General features: G+C 41.9%; 1 protein-coding gene across 6 annotated transcripts in view; it reads right to left on the minus strand.

Moving 5' to 3' along the window:
* Positions 1-13,871, minus strand: part of LOC147672943 (FYVE, RhoGEF and PH domain-containing protein 5-like) — a 488,188-nt gene that overhangs the window by 244,333 nt on the left and 229,984 nt on the right. For all 6 annotated transcript variants that reach the window (XR_015303474.1, XM_086947902.1, XM_086947904.1 and 3 more), the window contains exons 4-5: positions 5,417-5,475; positions 5,296-5,326 (exon numbers count right to left, since the gene is read on the minus strand). Coding sequence is in view for 5 of the 6 variants with exons in the window: in XM_086947902.1 (XP_086804028.1) it covers positions 5,296-5,326; positions 5,417-5,475 (90 nt within the window). In the remaining variant the exon portion in view is untranslated. The remainder of the gene's footprint in view (positions 1-5,295; positions 5,327-5,416; positions 5,476-13,871) is intronic.

The raw sequence follows: 13,871 nt of genomic DNA on the forward strand, positions 1-13,871 counted from the left end.
AGGCAGCCATAATCAGGGTGGAAGGGCCCATCACAAGCCTAAGCACTGCGCCTCTTCATAGGATGATTGTTGAGTCTCTGCAAAAACCCAGGAACAAACATTGAATTATGCTCAAAGAGTCCTAAAAAAAGAGAACAACTGCTCCCTGTCTTTGGGAATGGGTGTGTCAGTGACAGTGTAGATGAGATGAGGCTTAGTTTTAATACACTCACTCACAAACACACACTTTTCATGCCATACTTTCGCTTTCTCTTAACACATGTACACCTTCCCTCAAATCACATTATGTTCAGCCACAGACATGGCACAAATCTGATAAGGCAGAACAAAACATGCATTTCCTTTTAGAAGGCAAAGAAGAAGAAGACAACTGAAAACGAAACTGCCGATACTGCTATGCTCTACCTTGTATCAGAAATGTACCTAGACATTGAATTCTTTTTATCCACAAATCTAATGTTGAAAAATGCATTGAACAAGTTTGCCATAACTTCCTGAATCACATTGGAGGGAAAGGCAATTGTCGAAATATGTGTATCTGTAAACCTTAAGACAGTACATAGGCACAACTCTTCTGACTCATTTTTAGCAATAACTTTTGGGAAAAGCCAACGTGTGAAATCCACCCTTTCCATACATTTACTGCGGCACATTTACTCCATGAGAGCAACCAATTTCCCATTGAACCTTTACCATTCCTCCCCCCCCAACCCCCCCACCCCCCAGGGTGCGCTTCTGACACTGTGTTTGACTAAAACAGTCTCACCTTTCACAATGATTCTTTGCACAATACCACTGACATAACCCTACTGCTCACAGGAAATATATATGAAGTCTTCCACCATGACCTCAATATCATTCTCATCAATTTTGGATGCCTGCTGTTCAGCGCACAGGTCAAGCTTGATTCTCCCAGATTGCGTTGAAGACAGCAACACAAATATGCTGGTCCTTTCAGGTTACATGTACTATATCTGATCTCAAGCACTTCTTTTTAAATACAATACCAAATTGTTGAAGGCACAATACAGGTAACACTATAATCAGTAAAATTGGGAGGTCATAATCATTTTGGCCCTGGGGGTTGACATATAATGCTTGCAAATGTACTGCTATTTAAACAATTGAGAAAACGTGCAATTTTGCCTATCTGCTGGAAACCTCTTGACAATCCTAGAAGTAGACAAAGGGAACTTCCAAATTCACTAGGTTCACATAGCTGGAAAAGGTGATAAAAAAAAAATGCATGTTATTTTGCCTATCTACTGTAAACTTATTAGCGATCCTAGAAGTAGACACAGAGAACATCCAAAGCCAATAAGTAGAATAGCTGGAAAAGGTGAATGAAACAGAAAGGATTAGAGGTTATGTCCTATGAAACATGGCTAGAATCAGAGAAGAGATTAATTTCCATCAAATGGAATAACAAATGTGGCTAAGATACTTTGAGCCAGAAAATGCAGGAAGTCCTACTAATCCTTCCCATCTGTTTATGTTATATGTAGCAATGACTTTTTGTACCGATGTATAAAACATCAAAATGATCATACAATACAAACAATAAGATTTCTATGTAGCCTCTAAACAATAGACCACAACATTACAGCCTTGCTAAGCTTGAGTGCACACAGCCTTCTGAAAGGAATGCTGTTAGGACAATAGGAGAAAGAGGCACAAACCCCCTGCTCTTGTCCAACTCAAAATAACCTCAAGTAAAAGATCAAGGGAGGTACCAAACAGCGTGGTCCATTTCTCCTTTTCACATTGTAAAAGAGAGAAAAAATGAACAGTAGCAGATGCAGATGGAGTCAGCCTGCTGCTGAATTGTGCAGATGTGGTGGAAACACAGGAAAGCGACACAGGGCAAGGTTCAGCTACAAAAGGGCGAACACTATCCCTGTATCAGTTTCCTGAATCTTCTCTCCTAGATATAGAGTCAAGGTTTCCAGTCTTTCCTGACATAACAGAATTTTTAAAAAAGATTTCTAAGCTTAATCATGGCTGAGTGTTTTGTTTAGAGTGCAGGAAGCACCCGTGACACTTTGAATATTAAAAATACCAAACAACACAACGTTGAAATACACCATTAACATCAGCTTAAAATGCTATGTTTGTGTATTTTGATCCAACAAAATATACATGTTTATATTTTAATAGCTCTGTTCCATTTAAAATTGCCTTGTATAAATATTGTTGCAGTTATAATCTCACAAAATATTTTCCATGCGCCCTCTCTTCCCTGATACACAAACATAAGGCAGCACTTCCTATTGCCTTGCTTTGAATGCCTGGTACGCTTGGCTGTGAATCATTGACCAGCTCCGAGCCAAGCTTTTCATTCTCAGTGCTCCATCACTTCCTGTTTTCAAGGACAAGAGGGAGGAAAGCACGAACAAGAATCCTGAATTTGGCATTGGTGACCCACATATTTGTGATACCACATAAACCATGTTGATTGGACTTGTGTGCAGTGGTTAATCATTTTCAGGACCCAGATTAAAGTGTTGGTAACTTCTGCATAGTATCCTTGTCTGTATATTTTAGCAAGTTATCCCTGTATTTAGTTGTTTTCAATTGTGATGCCTCTGAATTGGTTCCACATACCATTGTGACCTGCATAATCCTATGCTAATGAGAACTAAAACAAAATTTGATACTCTCTTTCCAGTCAACATGCCTTTATGACATTTATAACTTGTTTGAAAGTATGCGTAGCACATAGAAATACTAAATCAGAAGTGGATTTCACACCATGGATGCTAGGTTTGCATAGATATACCATGAATACTATCTTTATAATCAACTAAGTAGCATTTGCCCTAAGTATACACAGCCATTCTAAACCATCCTCAATCTGATAGGCAAACTGAATGGTTTTAAATGCTAATGATGATAAATGTGATTATTTAAGTGGGTTCCTGAAAAAAATGAATATATCAAGAAGATTAATATGATTAGATCTGCAAAACTTCCGGTGCTCACAGTTGAATGAAAATTCAGAAGGACTGTTTACCGCAATAATGACCACAGAACGGTGAGAAATTAGAAACCAGACATCCCGACTGCCTGAAGTGTAAAACAGGTACAAGGCACTTAAAAAAGATACTGAAAGAGCAACAAAAACAGCCAAGTAGGGCTGAATCTGCTCTATTGGTTTTACTTTGATTAAGCTCTCCAAAACAAACCAATTTAGAGGAAGACAGTTACTCGTCTGCAAATCTCCGGGAGAGCTTAAGTAAGATTTCCTTTCAATTTTAGTCTGTCTTTCTTATATTCAGCATCACTGCCACATTTTATAACTTTACTGAGCACACTCAAGTTACCTAAACTCCAACTGGAAAAAAAACAATCCTGTTATTTTATTTAAGACTTTTTTGTACAAGAAGACAAAACAGCACTCGAAGGGGTATTATTTGCCAGTCACGCTGATTTTATTTTCGCGGAAGGGGCTCACACAGACGCGTTTCAGCGTGCTGCCTTCGTTAGTGTTTGTTACACCAAATGCAAAAAAAAAAAAAAAATATATATATATATATATAGCAACCAATCGTCAATACTTCATCCAAAAAAACGACAAAGGACCCAGAAGTTTGAAGGTGCTTAAGATTTTATTGTGCTCTTCCCCGCACCTCTGCTATATATATATATATATATATATTTATATATATAAATTGCGCTCCAACTCCTCCTGATTAGTCAAGAAGACAAAACAGCACTCGAAGGGGTATTATTTGCCAGTCACGCTGATTTTATTTTCGCGGAAGGGGCTCACACAGACGCGTTTCAGCGTGCTGCCTTCGTCAGTGTGTGTTACACCAAATGCATTATCGACATGTTAATAAAGCTTTCAGGTGATCATAAACATGGAAATTGAGAAAGGACTCTCATCACATTAGTCAAAGAGCGTGCCATCTTGGAATGACATTTGATGTATCTTTTGTCACAACCAATCCATACCGTTGAATGCAATACAGCCCTCAGATGGGCAATTGTTCCTTGAGAATAGTGGTGCTTATGTTATACAAATTGTTCTTGACATATATATCTATACTTGCCTTCACAATATTGTGGTAGTCAGTAATGTGGACACAATATTTTGATGGGGACAACATTTAAACATGATATTGTGGTACATTCCCAAGAAAACAACACTAGGAGCCTGATTCAAAAAGGTATTTAAAAAATATACATATGAAACAGCTATTCACAGATGGACACCTAGAAAGTCTAAATCCTTTTACAAATGCTAATGGCTCGCCTTGACTTTGTAGAATTATTCAGATGTAATTCCCAGGCAAGAACATGGGCTCTTAATTTGGTATGGTTCGCTTTATGAGTTTGAACATGCCCACAAATATTTCGGTACACCATGGGAATTTGCTTCGGCAGAGGGATGGAATACATCCAGATCCAATGAGGGATTGGGGAGCGGACACCCACCAGCTTGGGAGGAGATGTGGTTGAGTGGCTAGAGCGGCTGACATTGGACCCGGGGACTCAAGTTCAAATCTCCAGCTTCCCTTCACATCCTCTGAATCTTGGCAAACCAGTTCATCTCCCTGTGTAATGTCTACTTCCCTTGTAAAGTACTCTCATGCCCCTGGCCCAGTTTTGTGCTATATAAAACTGCCAAACAATACTTAGTGGGATCCAGAGGAAGAGGTTTCTGCACAGGAAAAATCTATTCCCCAAGCAGAAGAAAATGTGCAATTGTATTTCGGCACTTGCATTTCTCAGTGCTGAATTGTACTGTGCAAACAATTCTACATTGGAAAATTGGAACATCAGAAAAAGTCACAAGAATTCTTGAGGGGTAGACTTCAAACCTATGAATGGCACAGGTTTGCAGGCACACCTCTGCAAAAGTTTAGTGAACTGGAAAAAATGGTAAAACAACACTAAACCATAGGTGCAAATCTCTTAATCAACTTGTACACTTTTTTTATGGATTGGCCCATAAATCTCCCAATTTAATTTTACCCTATTTTTGTGACTCGTCACTATATTCTGCACAGTATAAGTTAATCAGCACAAATGTTTAGTAGTTACGTGTCCAAAGTCATCATTTCCACTTAAATGTAGCAAAACGTAAAGCTTAATGAATTTTGTAAAAATATAAATCTTTGTTACTACACAAGCCCCTATTCAAAAGAGCACAGTATCTTGCACCAGTAGAAAGCAATTAGAGTGGTTCACTAGCCTGCCATCAATTGCTAGACATGTGCAAAACCCTCTTTGAACTAAATTACAGTAAAACAGTGGATCTAGAGAGTCAAACAGGAATGATGCACTCACTGTGTGCAGCAGCTTCAGGCGCTCCACGTACCTGAGGACAGAGATGGAACTCTATTAGTGAGTCAAGCACAGATAGACTCTCTCTTAGCATTAGGTGAGCCAGGCCCAACTGAGTACTCACACGCGCTCTGACGACAGCAGCTCCTCTGCTATGACGTAAGCTCTGGACTGGCCTTCCTTCTGTAGAGAGAGAAAAAAACACAACCCTTAATCCAGAGAATGGGGCAATGAGTTGGCTTTAAAGCAAAGCATGGTGCACAAACTCTACATATGATCCTACGTCCCATGGACATGTTGCTTCTTAACCCGGGCTGATCACTACTTTGTAAGAAATGCATTTGGGACTATGTCAGCTCTACTAAGACTGTGAGAAACACAAAACGTTGATTTATAAAATGGAGGTCTTCTGAAGATTAACATGCTGTTCAATGCACCCAATCAACCTAGTTTTACTCCTCTCAGTTACCCTGATTGGTTTCTTTCCTGATCCAACTGTGTTACAATGAAGGATGGAAACTCATAAGTTATAGTTGTAGGTTTATTAGCTTAGTTGTAGGTGGAAGGTGAAGCCCCACCAGGAGCAGCATCTTTCTGCCCAGCCCTCCTCACTCCAACATTCCAAGCACAAAGACTCTCAACATTCCAACCATCCAATGACCTCACTCTCTGGCGGAGCAGCAGGGGACATCAAGACTGTGGGGAGAATGCATAAGATAGCAAGAGGCCACAACACCCTGCTCCTCCCTCCTCTGCTAAAAGCCCTGGTGTGCTACTTGACTCGAAAGTTCACTTACACTCCTTTATCTGCTCCATGTCTACTGCAGCTAAACAGCACTTAAGTAATCTTTGGCAAACCCGCTCCCAACTTCGTTTCCATAGTGCAAAGTCCCTCATAAACACAATTGTTGTGAGCAAAACAGACTTAAATATTCCATGAGAATTCTCATTGCGGGGATTAAACAATTGTCACTTAGCTAAAAAGCCAGGACTGGCCTTCTAAATCACTGTCCCAAGAGGCTTGTGGCCACTTCAAATTAAGTCTGAAAAAACAAAAACTGTATTTTCGGACACTGGAGTTTACATTCTCCTACAGGCCACAGTCTAGCACCCATTTCTGGCACCAAGAAGATCACATGTCGCCTTTGAAGGGCAAAGACATCCGGGTCAGCCTTGTATATTCAGAGCCTCTATTGTTTCTCGCACCTGACCCTCCCACATTGGACTGGCACAGGCTATAAATCTACCAGGCGGGCACAAGAAGGCCTGATTTCTCCAGCTACACACGGGTGTCTTTGCACGTCCCCACAATTCCAGACTACCAGTAACGACAGTGGGCGAGCCCTAGGCTCCTGGTCTAGGTGGAGTCCACCCACTGATGGCTTGTGTATGAACTGACCGGCACTGCTGTTTAGATTAATACATTTGAAGGAAAAGAAGGCTGCCAGCCTTTTGGCTTTTTCAATGCTTGTTTGTTTTGCCATGTTTTTTTCAAAACTTCCCTCAATCCCAAAAAAAACCCATTGGCTAAAAGCTAAAATATTTTTTGATCTCAAAAAGCACACAACTAGTAGTCCCTGGAACTGAAGGGAACTACTTTGAGTGTGGATGTGCTCTTTGTGAAAGTGACGAATACCATAACTCACAGTGCAGTTAGCCAATGGCTGAAGTGGGCTGACCCTTTGTTGCATGCTGTATGCTGTAGTGGGTGGAAGAAAAATGTGAATGACACAATACCAAACCAATGGTTGAAGAGGGTGGGCCAAAAGCTTCTATAAGTAGGTATATTATGCATATGCTTTTAGTGAAAACAAAATGTCTCGACTAAGGCCAGACCTAAAAATATAGAGAACCCAGAGTAGGCCCTATCCAAGAAACAGAACTCAAGTATTCACTGTCTTGAACACAATACATTCTCCACCTAGCTCTATTGTATAACTCCTTGTTTAATTACGACATGTTCCCTATGACCCATGATGGTGACCGAGCATGGACATTAGGTCATGGACGGAAGAAAGAGAGAGGTGACTACATTTCCTCTTTTCCTCCCCTCAGTAAAAAATATAAGACCTCATCTCCCACATCCCGCTTCTCTGTACCAGTTATTGTGACATAAATTCCACCCTCTGAGCAGGAATTCCTGCTGGTCTGATTATTTGATACAGCTCCGCCCACCCTTAGAGAGTGCGACAAAGACTGCTCTTTCACAGGCCCTGTGTGCTTTTTGTGACTCTCCAAGGGATGGGTTGCTGGTGTTAGCATAGAATTGTGTTGACTATCAGCCAGGGGGAGCAGCAGTAAAAGAGCACACAAGCAAAGGTAAGGGGTGGAGGGATGTACCCAGTCAAGATCCTCTTCACCCCGGGCTTAAATGCCTAGCAAGCCTAGCTGTTGCCCTGATCAGTCCTCCCAGCAATGCTCAAGCACAGGGCACCTGAGTCCAATGTGTCAGCTGCAGCCAGGGCGTTTGGGGGACCGGATGGTGAAGAAGCCACATGTACAGACTCCAGAAAGCCAGGACACACGGAGACGCGGGATCCTCATCCCACCAAGGAACAACCAGCATCTGACCAATAGAGTGCAACCGTATCAAGAGAACTCTTACCATACTCCCTGGCAAAGTCAATTAAGCAAGGGGCTTCCAGTAGCAGACATTTCATGTCTCACGAAGAGAAAAGTTCTACATTGTCAGCCTCTTGCCCCGGTTGGATTTTCTTTGTGTTCAGCCATGATAGATGTAGTTCTGGGAGGTTGGGCAGAAGAGGCCATATATCTATTTATTTTAAGTGTTGGATATTTCCCTGCACCTGTCCAGGCTATTTCTATATTGTTCATCTTTGGCGGCATGTCACCTATGGCAGTGAAGGATGTAACTCTTAGATACGCTACTGACAAAAGGAAGATTCCTACTTCTGAAGAAGGTACAAATCTCGCTTTGAGACCCATCACTTACTTCGCAGATACTGGCCAGCGATCTTCTATGAACTTTGAGGGAATTGATGGGGGAATTGGATCTATGCATGAAGGTTTAGAGTAGCAAGCTGAGGCACCATCAGACTTAGCTTTCGATGGAGCATAAGCCTGGAGACAGTATCGGGAGAAACAGTAGTAGCAAGGCAGCAGATACTCCTCAACAATTGGTGCACTGAACCCTCCATTGCACCTGCTATGGAAGATGCAATTCCATGCTGCCATGTTTGGAGATAGAACGATTTACAAAGTTCATTCTCCTCTTCCAAATATTTCTGGCCTGGAAAGTATGCTGACAGCAGGCATCTTGAAAGAGTCAAGAAGCAGATTATATCTTCATATACATCACAAGGCCATCAAGAGATCAGTGCCCCCTATTATGCCTAGTGTAGTCCAAAGTTGATGGTTGGTGGCCACCTCTGGATGTACCAGTGCTTATTTAGTATAAAAGTAAGTGCAAAGTGTGACAATTCAGTCTCTTTCAGGCCACCCAAAGCTATAAAATTGGCTTGAATGGTTGGTGTTATCGATTTTTATTGTATATTGAGTTATGAAACACCGTTGCTGTGCCCGCCACAATTAGACAGACAGCACCATCATGTGGTGGTGTTGAAAATTAAGTGCCGGTGCCGACCCCGGAAACCACCTGTTCAAATTATGCACTAAGCAGGACGTTTGGACAAAGTCCACTTCAGACAAATTGGCATTGTACATTTTAATTGACTGCAACTCAGTCAACAGACACAGGGTGGTAACCTCTTCTAGACCACATCAATAGGTGAAGTAAACTGTTCTGCAGGAAGAAATACAAGAGCTACTGAGCAAGAAAGCACATGATGAATGAGGGAAGCTAACGATTCTATTGTTTTCCTAATTCTAAAGAAAATGGGGGCTTCATAAAGGCCACCTATTTGACAAAAGTGAGCTAATCTGTAAGCACAACCAATTTCAAAAAGAAGAATCGGCAGAAAATAATTTCATTGAGCCAAGAGAGATTTTTTTTGCATCCTAACCAGAAGGAAATGTTCTTGCATGTTCTTACTTACGTCATCCACCAGAAATGTTTGAAGTTTGCTAACCTGGAGATGCATGTCCAGTGTGCAGCCGTTCAGCCTCAAGAGAACACACTCAGGAGTCATACAATCCTGGTCACATCACTGGCCTTGCATCCCACCAAGGTCTTGAAGTAGTACTGCACAGGAACCAATGGCTCCTTCATGAAGCATCCCTCAGAGCAGCGGGGGAAGAAATAAAGCAGATCTGCCTTGGAAACACGGGGCCCGATTCACAGAATGAATTTAAGACTCAATCCTAAACTTACTACTATTTTGGTATTCACAGAATGCACTTACTACTTTTGGGCATTCACAGAATGAACTTACTACTTTTGATATTCACAGAAGTTAGGATTTTGTCTTAAGTTTGTCTTAAGACAGACTTAAGACAGACTTAAGACAAAATCCTAACTTAAGTCTGTCTTAAGTCTATCTTAAGACAAACTTAAGTCAAAATCCTAACTTCTGTGAATACCAAAAGTACTAAGTTCATTCTGTGAATGCCAAAATAGTAGTAAGTTTGGAATTGAGTCTTAAGTTCATTCTGTGAATTGGGCCCATGGACTTCTTATCTGATAAATCCCACAGTAATGGATTGGGATGCGCTGTTCCTTAGGGACATGGCTCAATGCGGATTTGGAAAAGTTTGTCCTTTGCAATACCAGAGAAGTGTGGTAGGGCGAGCTATATAGAACCACGTTATAATGGTGCGCATTATAATGCTGAATATCATCATACTCAGCTATAACTATTGTTAGGATGATTGTTATTATTATTCATAATAGAAATCATAATCACAGTAATAATACTCTAAGAATGATTAGCTGCATAATTATTATTCTCAGTACTGCCAGTAGTAGTCGTTTTAGTAATCGCAGTAGTAGAACTAGTAGCAGTAGTAGTGCTAGTAGTAGTACTAGTAGCAGTAGTAGTAGTAGTAGTAGCAGTAATAGTAGTACTAGTAGCAGCAGTAGTAGTAGCAGTAATAGTAGTACTAGAAGCAGCAGTAGTAGTAGCAGTAATAGTAGTACTAGTAGCAGTAGTAGTAGTAGCAGTAATAGTAGTACTAGTAGCAGCAGCAGTAGTAGCAGTAATAGTAGTACTAGTAGCAGTAGTAGTAGTAGCAGTAATAGTAGTACTAGTAGCAGCAGTAGTAGTAGCAGTAATAGTAGTACTAGTAGCAGTAATAGTAGTACTAGTAGCAGTAGTAGTAGTAGCAGTAATAGTAGTACTATTAGCAGTAGCAGTAGTAGCAGTAATAGTAGTACTAGTAGCAGCATTAGTAGTAGCAGTAATAGTAGTACTAGTAGCAGTAGTAGTAGTAGCAGTAATAGTAGTACTAGTAGCAGCAGTAGTAGTAGCAGTAATAGTAGTACTAGTAGCAGTAATAGTAGTACTAGTAGCAGTAGTAGTAGTAGCAGTAATAGTAGTACTAGAAGCAGCAGTAGTAGTACCAGTAGCAGTAATAGTGCTCTGACAAGTCAGAGGTGCTTTTCTTTGGTTGTCGCTTGGTTCCCATCTGGCAACCTTGGTGGCATGAGAAGATGTTTCCACCTTCGGCTGCCTCTACAACGGCCAAGAACCTTGGGATAAAAATTGACAAGGATCTAACGATGAAACCCCAGATTCTTGGCCTAAGCGGGAGGTGTTTTGGTTTGCTCAAGATGCTGCGCAAATTCCTTCCACTCTTGACACCTGCACATAGAAAGATCACTGTGCAGGCGCTTATTGGGTCGCATCTGGACTACGCCAACACCCTGTATTTGGGTCTTCCAGAATACCTTCTCCAATGTCTGCAGGTAGTGCAGAACTCAGCGGAGCGTGCCATCTTCGGACTCCATCGTCGCGCCAGAGCTTCTGACCTCTTGCAGACCTTGCATTGGCTGCCCATCCGGAAGCGTATTGCTTTTAAAGCCCTTACTCTGGCCTTTAAAGCCCTTCACATGACCGGAGCTAAATACATTAAAAAAAGGCTGGCTTTTTACCAACCTGCCAGATCACTGAGATCAGAGTCTTTGGCTCTGGCCTCGGACCCGGCCATAGGAAGAGCTCGGATTGGCGGCCGGTCATTTCGGCGCCTAGCCCCTCAGCTGTGGAATACACTGCCGGTCACCCTGCGCAGGAATCCTAACCTGTCGGCCTTTAGGAAGGATTGAAATCTTGGTTGTTTGTGCAGTAGTTCTCTTTTCCCCTTTGTTCGTGTTAGGTCAAAGCGCCGGGACACTCCTCGGAGTAGATGAGCGCTATACAAAACCATCCTTAACATTAACATTTAACATTAATAGTACTTGTGCTAGTAGCAGTAGTAGTACTAGTACTAGTAGCAGTAATAGTAGCAGTAGTAGTAGTAATAGTAGCAGTGGTAATAGCAGCAGTAGTAGTACTAGTAGTAGTGGTAGTAGTAGCAGTAATAGTAGTACTAGTAGCAGCAGTAGAAGTACTAGTAGCAGTACTAGTACTAGTAGCAGTAATAGTAGCAGAAGTCGTAGTACTAGTAGTAGTGGTAATAACAGCAGTAGTAGTACTAGTAGCAGTACTAGTAGCAGTAGTAGTAGTGGCAGTACTAGTAGCAGTAGTAGTAGTAGTGGCAGTATTAATAACAGTAGTAGTAGCACCAACAGCAGACATGCTATCAGTAGTAGTGCTAGTAGCAGTAGTAGTAGCAGCAGTAGTAGTGCTAGTACTAGTAGCAATAATAGTAGCAGTAGTAGTAGTACAAGTAGCAGTACTAGTAGCCGTAGTAGTACTAGTAGCAGTAGTAGTAGCAGTGGTAGTAGTAGCAGCAGCAGTGGGAGTACTAGTACTAGTAGCAGTGTATCTCATCTTCTCTGTATCAGTCCAGCCCTTATTGACGGCTGCCGGAAGTCCTTTGTCAAGCATGGATCCAACGGGGTCCTGCTCAACAAACCACAGCAATGATGAATACATCAAAAATAAGCATTGTCACTGTACTAGAGTTTGGGATGAATGTGTCTGTGTTGCATTGTGTGAAGTGGCTCAGCTTAATTCTGGGTGCAGGTTTTGTGTTTACGATTCTGTCTCATCTTGGAGTATTTTGCTGTTCAACATTATCTGCTTTCTTACAACTTTTACTTTTTTCTAAAGATCATGTCTACATGGAATTGCATAAGTGTGTTTTGTCTAAAAATCAGCGAGGCTTTGATTTAGACTAAAGAAGACTACTTTATCCACTTTTTTGCCAATAAATTTACTGGAATTGCTGTCCTCAATTGATCAGTCACCGGGATGCTCCACTCTCACAAAACCTCTAATGCTTGCAGGCCAATCTTCCACAGTCACCTTTGGCCCCTGATTCCCAATCCCTTAGTCCCAGCCCTACCCTTACAATCATCAGACAGGCAGATTCATTATGTAGCTTGCTTCTTCCACAAGCTCCTCACATCCTTGTGTTCGACCCGTCCATGGACTCACAGCCCTTTCCCTGCACAGACAATTCACCACTAATCCCCAACATGCCCAAATTCACTTGCAAACACAACACAACCTCAAGGCTGCTGAACCCTAAAAAGTAAATTTACTCTCTATGTATTCTACGGTAACAAGTGTCCTTATGCTTTTTGATCACTTTCTAGAGCGCTTTGAGTGTCCTTACGACCATGTCCATGTTTATTACTTATGGGTGATGTGTGATTTTGTGGTTAGGTTTCTGACTCTGATATATTCTGACTGGGCGACACGGTGCCATCATGGGCACGCTCCTTTATCGCTGGTGCCTTGATTCCTGCCTCTGCTAAAACATGGAAGAGGTTGTCAGCTGCCTACCTGGGTACATGGATCACTCTGTGAATAACTGAACATCTAAGTCACATGATAATGGATGGTCCTCTTTCACAGTACCACATTCACCATCCCCTCAACAAAGTGCTGTGTTTTCTGTTACAATGCATCACTTAGGCTGTCAGCACGGGTTTTTGCCACCCATGGTTACTGGTGGGAGGCTACCAGTAGTGTTTCTGATGCAATTTGACTTGAACAGGATTTATAAAGTGCAGAAAATGTCCAAGAATGTCAAGGCGCTATAGTCGCAGAGCTGAGAGACCGCCTATGTGGAGTAAAACCAACGGACATAACAGAGATATCTGTAGCATGAAAAAAGCCAGGTCTCCAAGGTGTCTGACAACCTTCCATCTTGTTTCTCAGGTGGCACTGCAGGCTTTGAAACTTTGGCCTTTGGCGTTCCGCAAAGCGTTCGCACAACCAGGTCTGGAAATTCCTAGAATCCCAGAGGTCCAGATGGTCAAAGTTGGTACCTTGAGTATGTCCACCCACTCTCATGAAGACATCTCCAGGTTTCTCCAGTGGACCACACCCTGGGATGAGCAATCAAAGGCACTGCTCCTGTCCCTTATGGTAGGAAAGCGCAAGATGGCTGCAGCATCCCTCCACACAAGACTCTGTGCTCACCTCTTGTTTGGTGGCACCCCCGTCCATTATTTCGGTTGGAAAAGCTTGCAAATAAAAATAAATGTTTTCAGTTTCATTTTTGTTAGGTCTTGCTTGATAGTGCAAATGTCTGCAAGGTCCATTGTTACC

This window comes from Lissotriton vulgaris (genome assembly GCF_964263255.1).
Source record: "Lissotriton vulgaris chromosome 9 unlocalized genomic scaffold, aLisVul1.2 SUPER_9_unloc_2, whole genome shotgun sequence".
NCBI lineage: Eukaryota > Metazoa > Chordata > Amphibia > Caudata > Salamandridae > Lissotriton > Lissotriton vulgaris.